Here is a 14765-nt window from a genome sequence, read left to right as displayed (position 1 = left end):
ACATTTGGCTATCACATTTCTAAGTTTTCTCACACAAGTCCTAATTGATAAAATTCACTTACAATTAACAAAATCCAAACATGAAATTTTCACACATGCATATATGCATGTAATGAGCATCAATTATGATGGTTAATTATTATTATGACTCGGTTTAGTGGTCCCGAAACCACTTTCCGACTAGGGTCAATTTAGGGATGTCACATGCCCTTTATGCGATTTAGTCCTTTTTCACAATTAAGCTCACAATCGCTAAAATTAATTCATCAAAATTTTCATGCATCCATGTAAACGTGCTATAACACATAAAATAATATTAAAAATAATTTCTCTGACCTCGTATTAGTGGTTCCGAAACCACTGTTCAGACTAGGCACAAAATCGAGTTGTTACAGTGCCACTTGCATCCTTAGCTTCTGACTGCATCACTTTGCTACCATTGAAAACCTCCCATAGATCCTATCTCTTCGTTTAAGGCATTATGCAAGTTGATTGTTGTTGTGGTTAAGTTCCTTCATTCCATTGACAACATTTAGGTCCATCATCGTCTTGTTAAATGATTCTTACAACTGAATATTAGAATAGTGAAAGTAGTTTATAATCAATGCACCAAGTAGGTTTCTAGGAAAAAGAGGTGGGTCACATGACACTCTTAAGTATCAAGCCTTTTCTAACTAGAACATTTCCTAAACATGCACTTTCACACTACAACACTTCTTTCCAACAATCAAGCAACCAAGGATAATCTTCAAGTAACAGTGGAAATTTTTTTTTCTATTGTAGAGGATCAGATAATGTTGCAACCACAGAGCATACTAAGAGAATTATCACTTCTTTAACTAGACATTGATCTCAATTGTAGAATACCCACAGCACAATAAAACAAATATTTAAATATAACACCTAACACTCAAAATAAGAGAAAATAAGGAATTTGAAGAAGAAAAATAGAAAATTTAGTATTTGAATTGGTGCACTTAAAAACTTAGAATTTCAAATCCCCATATAGTCACAAAATCCCCTTGCTCCTTGTTTCCTAAGCAATTTGGCATTTCTTACCTTTTTAATTTATTGAAGGCCAAAAATTAATCTTGGTTCCTAAACGGTGAAGAAAAAAGTTAGACTTGTTTCAACAATAACCACTAAAATTTTTAAAAAAAAATTATGATAGAAAAATTTGACGACCATGAACTGTTGTTGCTATGTCCACACTTCTATTTCTTCCGACGATGGAATTACTCTTGAAGCATATAAAGAAAATGAAATCTCTGAATATGCATTATTTCAACAGTGATCATAATAATATCCAATGGATTTTGAGTTCATTGATCTCCACCGAAATTTTTTTTTGGAAGATTTCATGTTTGAGTGTTTATCATGTGTAGGTCTATATTAGTTTAATTGTATATTGTAATGTATTGGTGTACTTGTAAGTGTAATATATATATATTTTTTTGCACATCATGAATTGAGAAACGGGGTGTAATTGGTAGAGTTTTAACCTTAGAACTTAAGATGGCAATATGTAATTTCAGCTGCTTGTCCTTTCGAGCTGTTGAAAAAAAAAATTTAAGAGTTTTATTGTTAAAGCAACGTGGGGTTGCTGGCTAGGATTCCTAATCTTAGTAACTCAACGTGAAGTATTATTAGGCCTAATAGTTTACTTGCATTGAAGTTTTTCTTTTTGCATTAATGGTTATTTATTATATATGGATTATAATAATTATATATAAAATAAATAATAATTAATACAAATTTAAATTTAAAATTAAAAGATGAGTAATAACACTTGTAAAAACATAAAACTTCAGTTAAAATAGGCGAAATTTTTCTCCTTTTACTAAAAATAAATCATATAAATAATTAAGTATTACCGATTAAATTAATTTACTACTCACTTATATATTAAAACATGTGTTAAAAAAAAAAACTCCTCTCAAATATAGTATACAGCATAATTGTTTCTTTTTTTAAATCTTTTGAAAGATAAGTACTAACAAAGAAGATGGTTCTGCCAATTTGAACCACAAAGGTCAAGCCCTTCACCCTTGCTTTAACATTCTCAAAAACTTCCCAAGATTCTCTATTATGGGTTCCATTTTCTGTATTATTTTATGTTATAAATACCCCGTTGTTAAGAGCTTCTCGACATTCTTTTGTGCTCAAAGAAACCTAGTCTCTCTTCCTTGTTTGATACATATATTTTCTTTACTATCTTGATGGCAAATTACTCTATTAATTCATCCCTAAACAAATCTATTTCTTCCAAAGGAATATCAACAAAAACAAGAACAAGCAACGACTCCGCTGAAGAGAGTGGGTGGACTGCATACTTCGAAGATTATGATCAGCAAAACAGTCACTGCAGTTCTAGTTTTAGTTGTAGCGTTTCTCTGGTCTCGGACGTTGCAACGACCGTGGCCGGCTCCGTTGCTGGTGCTTGCTCTTCAACCTGTGATACTTCCTTAAAAGTTCCCATGAAACTAGGGTTCAAAAAGACAAGAACTAAAGAGATTTGTGGGGGTGATTCCTTGGAGGATACTGCTACTTCTCCTGTCAATAGTCCCAAGGTAAGGAAAAATTATTTATCAAAGAGAATTATATGGTTTTAGCTTCTTTAGATTTAATCCTCCTACTTTATTCTAACATAATTTGTTCTCTATCTTTATAATATTAATAATAAGTTTAAATTGAGTGTTAATTATTATTGTTAATAGTGATGATATAAATAGAATAAATTATATTAAATTATGTAATACTGTTATTAATTTTGACTTATTACTAATATTATAAAATATAGATATCAAACAATATCAATTTAAAATAAAATAAAATAACTGATTTTTTGTTAAATCTCAAATATCAACATCATAGGAGGATTAAGACTAGAAACCATAACTATCTCTCTCTCTTTTTCTTTTTTCTTCTTCTATGATGCTTAATTATTGATTTAATAATAGGTTCGCGACGTGAAATCAAATAATATGGATCCCAAAAAGAGGGAAGATCAAATCCATAGCTCTCTGGTAAACTCAATTATCCTGCGTGATCATGATAGTTATATATATATAATATTGAAAGAATGTTAATTAATATGGTAAACTTGGTGGTTTTATATAGGGGAAGGATACTACGTCAGAGAATTATTCAAAAAGAGGGTGTTCCTTCGACCAAGTTAGTTAACACATACTCCACCCGCTTAAATATTAAAAAATTAATACTGCTGTGGGTTTTACTACATGCAAAACTCGAGATTATAATAATTTTGAAATCATCATATTTTAATATTTTTTAAGTTTATTTAAATTTAAATTTTAAATATATTTTGATTATTAATTTAACGATGCAATATATTATTTATAATTATTGTAATTCCTTTTAAAAATTAATATATTAAAATTTACTATCTTGGCTCGAAAAGGCATTTACAAATTTTTCAAATAAAATCCATAAAGAATATTGAATTGATGAAGATGAAGAATGAGTGATTATATCCATATGTTTTCTTTTGTACTTCTCGACAACCCTAATCTTCTACGTTATTTCAAGTGGTTTTTCTATCTTGGGAAATGAATGAATTGAAAACAAATTCTATCTGTTGATTGATAAATTTAATATTTACAAGCAAGCTAAAATATTCAAAAGCGATAGTTACTTGTTGGTTGCCAAAATGTAAAAGAATAACATTGAACTTGAATAATAAATTTATTAAGTGCCATTTGTTATAAATAATTGTATAAATTAACTAAAATAAATTTTGAATTTAACTGACTTTTAAATAATTAATGTGGCCAAGATACGACTCAAACATCAGCCCCAAATAAAGAAGATTTATGTTCAAAAGAGATAGACATCACATAAATTAAGGACTAAACTAATTAATAAATATATACTTAGAACCAAAGAAATATTAATTGTTGGTTTTGAGATTAATGTTGAAACTTTTCAACTAAAGTAAATGAAAGAAAAACATGTTTAAATTGATGAGATAGCATTAATTTATTTGGTTTTTCTTTCCTTATGGTTTTGCTTTAAGTTTTTGAATAATTTAATTAAAGTATTTTCATTATGGAATTAAATAAAGAGTTAAAGCAAATATTTTATATGAATGTATAATAATACTTTTATCTCTTTGAAAATCGATGAGGTGATAATATTTTATTAATACCTAAAAATTAAGGATTAAAAAAGCATATTTGATAATATATTTAATCATTTGAAAAAAATAATGATAATTACCTAAGTTAAATTAATTAATTGAAAACGAGAGCATGTTCTTAACATATTAAAGAAACTAGCTTAGTCGCATAACAATTTCCTAGTATATAATATATATTCATAATTTAACAAAGAATAAACATATATTTTTTAAACGTAATAAATAAATAAAGATTGAGCTATAACATGTATAGAACAAGGATAATGTGATATTCGTTTGGTGCACATGGCCGGAAACTTTATATAATTGATTAATATCTTCCTAATATTTAACATATTTACCATGCATGCATGAATAATATTTGAAGTCGGCATCATGAATTATATGATAGGTATGTACGGATGATGATGGTCGTAATGTTATGTGATAAAATCGTTGATTGCTGCTAATTATCGATGGATTGTTGGATTAATAATACAATTCCAAATTTAATAGAAGAGACATTACACAGTGTCCAATATCAAATAGGCAATTATTTTTTCCCTCATCGCTTTGGCTTTAAATGGATTAGGTCATCAATCAAATTGTTAACCACCACTAATAATGTGATTTGGGATTGTGAAGCGGTAGACCAAAAGTCTAATTCATCGCTTAGCCATTCAATGAGTTAAAATTAAATTTTGACTTTTTAAAGGTTAAAATATAATTTATTTTTATATTAATTTATATTTTTATAAATTTTGAATAAAATTTAACTACTAATTTTATTATTTATTTACCCTTACACCGGCTTCATATATATGTATAGATATGTTTGAGGATTATGTTTTACTCAAATATGATTTAACCGTAAATTTCACTATTTAAAGGAATTAAAATAAATAAATAAATATTTATATATTTACATTTATGTAAACTTGATATAAACATAGGGCGGAGTTAAAAATTTTAATTATAAGTAACTTTTATAAATTAAAACATTTACAAAAGTCATATAAATTAGTACATAATATTTTTGTTATTGTTCTTCCACTACTTTACTAGTATATTGTTTATTTTTAAATATTTTCTATTCTTGCTAAACATTAGAACAAATAAATCTAAGCCTTAAACATATAAACGTGTTCACAAAACTAACATACAACTAGTAATTTTCTTTCATAAAAATAAAAATAACTTAAGTGCTTTTTGGTCGCTTGAGAATGCAATATATCATTGTCTTTCAAAGACAATATTCACAAAACTAATATACAACTAGTAATTTTCTTTCACAAAAATAAAAATAACTTAAGTGCTTTTTGGTCCCTAGAGAATGCAATATATCATTGTTTTTAAAGACAATATTAACAAAACTAACATACAACTAGTAATTTTCTTTCACAAAAAATAAAAATAACTTAAGTGCTTTTTGGTCGCTTGAGAATGCAATACATTGTTTTTCAAAGACAATATTAACAAAACTAACATACAACTAGTAATTTTCTTTCACAAAAATAAAAATAACTTAAGTGCTTTTTTTTCGCTTGAGAATGCAATATATCATTGTTTTTCAAAGACAATATTCACAATAATCACAGAGCAACAACAATTTCTAAATAAAATTGCTAAAATAAATATTCATGAAATTCAAGATTGTAAATACAATGAATCCTAATTTCTTCAAGGATTTGTATTAATCAACCTCTCCAAATTATTACCAATCACGATATTAGGAATTTCATAAAAATCAATATCTTAAAATTATTCAATAAATAAATAAAATCTTACATAAAATCCTAATCTATAACAAGAAAAGTTACAATCCTAATCTTGTAGAGATTAATCAATAAAGTTTGAATAGACAATAAGAGTTGTTACCAAATTAGAGAGACCCACTTGAAAGTATGAAAAGATTAAATATGTATCTTATAAAAACTCTAGAAAGTGAGTGAGAGTATAAGAAAAATTTGGGAGAAAAATAATGAGTATATGAAGAAAATAAAAGAAATAGAAATTTTTGGATTTTAGTGAGGAGAGAGAAATTTATTTATTTTTATATAAAAATAATTTGTTTTATAAATTATTTATTTTTCAAAAATTTTGCAGACCATTTTTAATTTTTGTGGAAACATATTTTTATAAGAGCATTTTCAAATATTTTGTGGGATCAATGCACCAATTATATATATATATATATATATATTTAGAAAAACTATAAGTAGTATTCTTATATATTTTTATATATGTAGATTCGCCATTAATTTATACCAAGATACCTCAGCTTGACAACTTGTACCTACTTAGTATCTAAATTTTTTAAGACATAGCTAGTACCTAACCTTGAAAACAATAAGTCGAGTTGGTACTTTTATTAGTACCTAATTAACACAATTAGATTTTGAGTTGTCAAGGAATAGTAACACCTGCCACAAAAAATTATAAAAATTAAAAATATATATTACAATTTTGTCTTTTTCTTTTTCTTTTTATCCATAATGAATCTGGGACAATCATTTATCTAGATTCATTCTGAATTTTTAGAAATTTTTTTATAATTTCAAAATAAAATAATTATTTTAAAAATAAATTTTTATTTTATATTTTTAGAATTTTATTGAATTTTAGGATTTTAATTTTTATTTCTAGTGCACAATAAATATAAACAAATGGTTGTCTAGATAAATGAATCTAGACAACCATGTTTTTCTAGTACTTTTATATATTTTTATAATTTCAAAAAAATAAAAATATTTTTTATAAAATAAATACAATGTTTTATAATTTATCCTAATTTTATCACTTAAATTATTTGTAATCATTTTAAAATTTGGAATTTATTTTAAATTTATTACTTAAGTAGTTAAAAATATTTTAAATTATTTTTAAAAATTATAGAAAAATTAACTTTATTTTAAAAATATTCATTACTTAAGAAATAAAAATTAAATTTTATTATCAATATGACTTTTTTAAAAAATTATATAAATTATTAGAGAAATATACATTTGGAATGAAGGTAGCAATTGTTTGTCCAGATTTAAATGAATATATTTGTCCAAGGTTATTATGCATGTGAAATGGTTGAAAATTAAAAAATTTCTAAAATATAAATAGTGAAAATTTTATTTATACAAGAATTTTTAAAAAATTATATATATTTTAAATTATAAAAATATAAAATTATTAAAAAACATTTAGAATGAACTTGGACAATTGTTGTCCAAATTCAAATGAATCTAGACAACAATTTATCCAAGTTTATTATGTATGCAAAATTAAAAACTAAATTTCCTATTTTTAATTTTAATTATTTTAAATTTTAAAATGTAATTTTTATTATTTGGTGACACATGTAAACATTCTATTTGTTGTCAACCTATAATCTAATGTTGTCACTCAAGTATAACAAAAACATTACCAACTTCAATTATGATTTTCAAATTTCAGTACCAATTAGATAAAAAAATTATGTATTAAATATATATAAGTTACTAGATACTTCTCTATATATTAATCCTTTCTATATCTTTATAATTAAATTAATTTAAGTAAAAAGAGTTTTTATTAGCACATAATCATTAGAAGAAATCAAAATAGTTTCGTCGAGGATTGACTCGGTGTGGACTTTCGACCAAGCAAACTCAATTTAGTGCACATTGTACCATTTAATATGAGGAGGAAAGCACTAATTAAAAATGATAATATCCTTAAATAGTGGTGAACAATTATTCAACCTATTTCGTGGAAATATAATCAATATTATAATTAAACATTATAATTCAGATAAAATTACATGTAAAAATAAAATAATTTTGATACCTAATTTATTTCACTTTTATGTTCCTCTATAACATAAAAAAAGAAGAAGGTAATAACAGTTTTCATTTAGTCCTTTATTTTTCTTGTTCTATTTCCTTTCCTCTGGACAAACATATTAATGTAGGAAAAATATTTTATTCACTTCTATAGTTTGTAACACCCAACAAATTTCGGTTCTTCGTATGAGATTTTTTTTTCAGAATTCTATCTTTAAATTTGATAAGAAAATTCAAATTTTGATGGAATTAATTATTTTTGTATAGTTGGGAAGTTATTAGAAAGCATTTTAAGTCATTTTAGAGCTTCAAATTTAATTAGATAAAAATATAAGATTAGAGCAACACAAATAATTCTCTCAATAATATTTTTATCAATTGAGACTCAATTATGATTAAATATTAATTTATAGTGATGTTTAATGATGTGATTTGTTTGGATAAATATAAATTAATTTGGCCACATATACTAGCTTTATGACTATTTGACCAACCTTTTTGTATTCTAAATACAATAAATCAAATAAAATGTGGAAAAGAACCCCATATTAGCCATGTAGCAGTCGGACATTGAAAGAAAGGAGAAGAAGCTTCCTTTTTTTTCTCTTTTCTTCTTTATTACTCATTTTCGCTTCACCCCCCCCCCCTTTTTCTTTTTTTCTTGCAAAAAGCCTTCATAATAACTAGAGCTCTAGATTTGTGAGATGAACAAACTAGCATGCTGCAAGTTGAGCTGAACTTAGGCTTGTGGATGTTGAAAGAAGATAAACTCATATCATTAATAGTTACCTCAGGGCTCCGCTGGCGCTACATAGTCAGTAGAATTCATAGGGTAGGATTGAGAGGTCTTACCTCAGTCCAAAACTAAATGGGGGTATGAGAAGTCTTTAAAAACATTCATCAAACATTAATATCTTCTATATTTTTCTCAACGTTTTTGCACGCAAAGTAAAACGAAAGAAAATATTAATTCATTAATTATCTAACATTTAATTAATATTAAGCAGTATTATGTAGTGAGATCGTAATACAGAAAGATGACTTATATTAGTAGATAATCTAAACGCATCCTTAATCTAATTGAGATTGAACAATTGATCGTAAGACTAATATTTCGTCTATTGAGTTCAGTTGAGGATATATTTTTTCTTAGATATCAAAGTGAATGACTCCCAAAGGATAAAGACATAAATGTGATTAACTGAACTAACAATACATTGGACATGATCCAAGTAGAATAGATCCTAAATTTGTTTATGGATTTAATCACTTGTGACGTTCAAAGTGTGTCATATCTTAATCCTGAGTGAATGATGAACTATGCATGCATGACTCATATACTTAAATATAAATGAAAGTTTGAGTTCAAATAGATAAGAAATTAAAAGTTACTACATTGGGCATACAACTTCTGTAGTATGTAGCATTATTCCAGAACAATGGAACTCATAGCCCAACAAAGGGTAAATAATATCCTCTCATCAGCGTTACATGATAGATGAAAAGTGAAACATGACCACGTGTCATTTGTATTTGTAATAAATGATTTAATTACTATTTGATAGTAATTGACTTTTCATGAAAGAAGATACAATGGTTACCATGAGAGAAGGAATTTATCTCTAAGAGATTAAGAATATCCTATGAAGGTAACACACTTATGACAATATCATTGGATGAGCACATGATAAGTAGCTTTTGTAATGATATATAATAAGGGAGAGCTCAGTCACAATACTTTAGTGGAATGACTTTGTGACCAAATAATGTTATAATTAATAGGTGTAAAGTCGAAACTTAATTACAAATTATTTGAGCCCTAACTATATATGTCCAATCGGTCCATTAGTTAGCTCGTAATAACTAGAAATGAATTGCATGTAGAACCAACAAAAATGAAATGAATGAAAATGATGAATTAAAAGAGATAGATATCATGTATCATTAGCTACAATGAATGCATTTTCTTGCTAAGTATAAAAGATGACTTGAGAATTAATTTAAGTTCTTCAAATTATTATTTAATTAATTGTAATTAAATAATTGAAATTTGGAAATAGAATAAAATGAATTAAGTCATTAGGGATTTGTTGATAAGGAAATTATATAATTTTTTCCTCATAGATTCCATTACATAAAGTGGCTATGACTTTAATGGAATTAGAATAAAAATATTTAATTGAGAAATGAATTTAATTAATTAGTTAATTAATTAATATTTTTGGAACTAGAAAATAAATATTGAGTTAAATAAATTATAAGTGTTGGATAAAAGTCTAAATAACACATATAATTAAGCTAATACATGAGAAATCCAAAATAGACACAATTAGTACAAGGGGCTGCAAACCCTAGTATTTATTAGGGCATGTTGCCGCCCCCTATACTCCAAATTGGAGTAAAAAAATTATATTTTCTATTAAATATTATTATTGAATAAGGTTTTATTCAAACAAAACTCTTGTATTGTTTCTATATAAATTTGAACTATGTGTTGAGCAATTTACAACACTTATCATATGTCGTTATTTATTTAGAAAATAGTGGCAATCTATTTTACGAATAAATTCTATTTTTGGAGAAAATGCATAATTTTCGGTTATAGAGAAAATTAACTTTCCTACTTACAGTTAATAAAATTTTTCATTCTATGCTATTGGTTTGATAAACTTTGATCGTACACTCAAAATAGTTTGTGATTTGAGAATAAGGGAGAATAGCGTTCGATAGAAATCCAAGATTGACTTTAGTCCACATCGTGCAAAGCACATGCATAATTTTGGTTAAGTTTATTACTATAAATAACACAACAAGATTGATTTTAGAAAATTTTAAAACTTCTATTATACTGAAAATAATTATTTTCTAAATCCAATTTTTCAATAATTGGCATTAGAGCTAGGTTGTGTTATATTTATAGTATAAACTAATCTCAAATTTCCTTTTCTCTCTCATTAATTGATTAAATTGAGATGTGACATTCTTTAAAATTATATGCATGTTTTTTTATTATGATATATGTGAACGAATATATGAAATTATTTTATTTATGTAATAAAGTAATTTTGCCAAAAGTTATGATTCTTAGAAACTAGATTGGGTGTAATATAGGATTTCATAAATTTTGAGTTGTAATTAGAATCATAGATTATAATCTCTACGCAAGTTTTATTTTAATTTTAATTTTTCAAAAATTTGAAAATTCATGTGAGTTGGAATGTAACCTAAATTTTCGGACAAAACTCGGAAAACTGAAGCGGCCAATGAAATAACCAAGATCAAACAAGATGACACGAGCCAACTAGTGGTAGCCAGTGGTGGGGCTAAATGGTAGTGGCTACCAGTGGTAGTTGGGGTGATCGACAAGTGGTGGCTGACGGAGGCAGCGGTGCCAATGATGGTGATCGATGTCGTTGCCCAGTGGTAGATTCCCCTTTTGGCCACATGTTTGAGTTTTTGGGTTTCAGGATCTTTTTGACGCATTTAGGTAATATTTTAGAAAACCTAAAGGATGTTTGACTTTCACCCAAAAGACCTAAAAAATCCATTGGGAAAAATATTATAATTTTAAATATTTTATTTTTCTTTTAGGATAAAATCATAGAAACTTTTGACTGGTAAAAGTCAATTTATTTTTTGCAAATATTATATTATGCTATATATGAATGTGATAAGATTAAATTGATAAAAGTAAGTTCATAAGTATATGATTTAATTATGCCATATTGACCACCTATAAACGAGTTATCGTTCATAGTTAACTATAACACAAAAAATATAATAGATAAGAATGGAGGTGTTTGCAAGTGCTCGAGTTAAATTGTAATATAATTTAGTATAATGAATGTAACACCCTATACCCAACCCAGTCGCTGAGCCCGAGCAACAGGATGCTACATCAAACATCGAACATTGAACACACACAAAGGCTTAAATACGTGCAACCATCATCATTTTCAAACATTTAAAGAAGTGTTGAGTTTAAAAACACCTTAGGCAACATTTAAAATGACTTAACAACGTTTATCGACATTAATAACAAGCTAAACCATGCATGGGGACCATCTAACAAAAATTTTCCATCTAAGCAAAATCTATACCTTTTTAGGATTTTGTTTCCCCTTAAATTTTAAAACTAAGCAAAATTACCGATACAAAGCAAAAGTATATGTATTTTTACCCCGAGTATCGATACTCGTGAAAGGGTATCGATACCAAAATGAGCTATTGTTTTCCTGCACATTCATTACAACATGGGGGTATCGATACTTATCCTTTGAATATCTATACCTCTGTACATTTTGTCCAAAATCATACCAAAACAGGGCATCTAACATTTTCCACTTCAACATGCCTCCGCAACTTCATTATTCCACATCAAAATTACCATACTTGCATTTCAAAACAACATCAATAATTCAAACTAAACAAAACCAATAATATAATAACATCAACCATTAAATCCTATTAGCCTTAAAATCAAAATAATCGTTTAAGACATAATAATAATCAACCAAAAACTCTACCACATTGCCTTTATTACCACAATTGAAAGAACAAAAATAATATCACCTACTCAAATACTAAAGCCTAACTTGGATCATTTCCTTGGAACTGCATCTCTCACACCGAAAACGCTATTTATCTGCAATAGTTTGGAAAAAAGTGTGTGAGCTTAAACAAGTTCAGTGAATGAACATAAAAACCACCAATAAACATGATATCATACATTAAATGAAAGAAACCAAAACACATATACAAACATATGTAGCCATAGTGACATACTAAAAGATTTATACATTATTTACTAACCATCTAACTTTGTAATCACATATTTATGCATACATCACATTTCATAATATTTCATTTAATGATAAATTGGCACTTAAGGCTATGAAACATAAAAGTGGGCTCTATCACCACACATTAGATACATGGATCTCTAACATACCAATGACTCAGAGAGTTAAACATATCCCAAAAGTGTTGCGTTAAACTAACACTCTTCAACACACCAACTGTAACATCCCTTACTTGTGTTCGACGCCGGAACAGGGTACGAGACATTACCGGACTTAATCACTAATCATCGTATAAAAATCGATTCATAATTTCACTCTAATTTAAAACTTTTTCAAACACATTCAAGTTGTCCCTTAAAAAGAGCTTACAAGGCCCATATCATGCTTTAATTCAACCACACACATAGGCAAGCATGCATATTCATAAATTGCATCATTTAATTAATAACATAATTAAAATTATCTACATTAAATGACTTTATACAATAGAGACCTTCAAATAACATAGGTCAGTATTTTAAGCTAATTCCTAGCAACTTAATAACAATTAAACGAGTCTCCATACATGCCAAAGACTTAAAATACTTTAAAACCTTTATATATCGATCAATAGTTTGATAGTGTGATTTAACCTCCGGCGACCTCCAACTTGAGCTAACATCTGCGGCACTATAGGAAAAAGGAAAGGAAGGGAGTAAGCATTATAGCTTAGTAAGTAAGTATGTAAATATTAATAAACAATATATTATCATACTTTAAACAAAGTCACAATATGTTCCCGGAATATTACCATCACAAACACACATACTTTCACTATTACAATCATAAACAGGTTCAAAATAAGCTGTCTAGCAGAGTGCCAGAAACTAAAGTATTTATTTCTGGATCTACAGAACTCCAAATTACAAACCGTTAATTTTCCTTGAAACTAGATTCACATATATTCTTACCATAAAATTTTTAGAATTTTTGGTCTAGCCAATTAGCACATTTTATTCATTTAAGTTACCCCTGTTTCACTGCTCAACTATTCTGACCACACTTCACTAAAAATCAATTTTCTCCTTGTAAATAATTTAAAGGATGTTCTCATTTATTTCATTTGAAACTAGACTCATTAAGGATTTCAATCATATAAATTATATCCCTAATTATTTTTTACAATTTTTAATGATTTTTCCAAGTCAGAACAGGGGATCACGTAGTCATTCTGAACTAGTCTCTCAAAAACTTAAATATCTCATAATATAGAATTCCTTTGCTAGCTCTGTTTTTGTTATATGAAAAAAGACTCATTAAGATCTAATTTGATATCTCATTCAGTCTCTGATTCAATTTCTACTATTTTTGGAAAATTTTTAGATTCACATCACTGCTACTATCCAGAATAGTTTTATTGTCAATTTTGATCTTTCACACTTCAATTGTATTCATCACTTTCCCATAACAATCTTTCCAATTTCCAATCACATATCGAGCATATTGCTCATAAGTTACACGCGTATATACTTACACTTATCATCACAAAGTCATACACAATTTCATTTAATCAATTTCCCAATTGAACGCTTTAGAATAATAACAGATACGCGATGGTATCGCACACAACCCACCTTTAAAATCGAAGCTCTCTTGTACACATAGTGGCCTTCACTTAGCACCACTCATGTGACCTAGCTCGATTTTACACATAATTTTGGCTCTCTTGTACACATGGTGAACACTTAGTACCACCCATGTGACCTAGCCAGTTTATCTCGTAACTCTTTTGTCTACATGGTGTCCTTCACCTGGAACCACGCATGTGACCTAGCTACATATATCCCGTAGCTCTCTTGCCTACATGGTGTACACATAGTATCACCCATGCGACCTAGCTACATCATAATGTCTCGTAGCTCTATTGTACACATGATGTGCACTCAACACCATACATGTGACCTAGCTACATACGATCTGTATCATCCAATCTTTCCGAAGGTTCAACCGGGATTTCTCTCTCTTTCTAAT

General features: G+C 27.5%; 1 protein-coding gene across 1 annotated transcript; it reads left to right on the top strand.

Moving 5' to 3' along the window:
• The first annotated feature begins 2009 nt into the window (after positions 1-2009).
• Positions 2010-3610, top strand: LOC108459754 (vascular-related unknown protein 1-like). Its single transcript, XM_017759158.2, has 3 exons — positions 2010-2570; positions 2961-3026; positions 3121-3610. Exons 1-3 carry the CDS (start codon positions 2220-2222, stop codon positions 3181-3183), a joined length of 480 nt encoding a protein of 159 aa, XP_017614647.1. The 5' UTR covers positions 2010-2219; the 3' UTR covers positions 3184-3610.
• The last annotated feature ends 11155 nt before the right edge of the window (positions 3611-14765 follow it).

The sequence above is a fragment of the Gossypium arboreum genome, chromosome 13, assembly GCF_025698485.1.
Source record: "Gossypium arboreum isolate Shixiya-1 chromosome 13, ASM2569848v2, whole genome shotgun sequence".
Taxonomy (NCBI): Eukaryota; Viridiplantae; Streptophyta; class Magnoliopsida; order Malvales; family Malvaceae; genus Gossypium; species Gossypium arboreum.
This window is presented reverse-complemented; position numbering and strand designations above follow the sequence as displayed.

Excerpts from the sequence above, each read along its gene's own strand:
- LOC108459754 (XM_017759158.2), top strand. The coding sequence starts at position 2,220 with ATGGCAAATTACTCTATTAATTCATCCCTAAACAAATCTATTTCTTCC. Across the intron at positions 2,571-2,960 it reads CTCCTGTCAATAGTCCCAAG|GTTCGCGACGTGAAATCAAA; the intron begins GTAAGGAAAAAT and ends ATTTAATAATAG. Across the intron at positions 3,027-3,120 it reads ATCAAATCCATAGCTCTCTG|GGGAAGGATACTACGTCAGA; the intron begins GTAAACTCAATT and ends GGTTTTATATAG.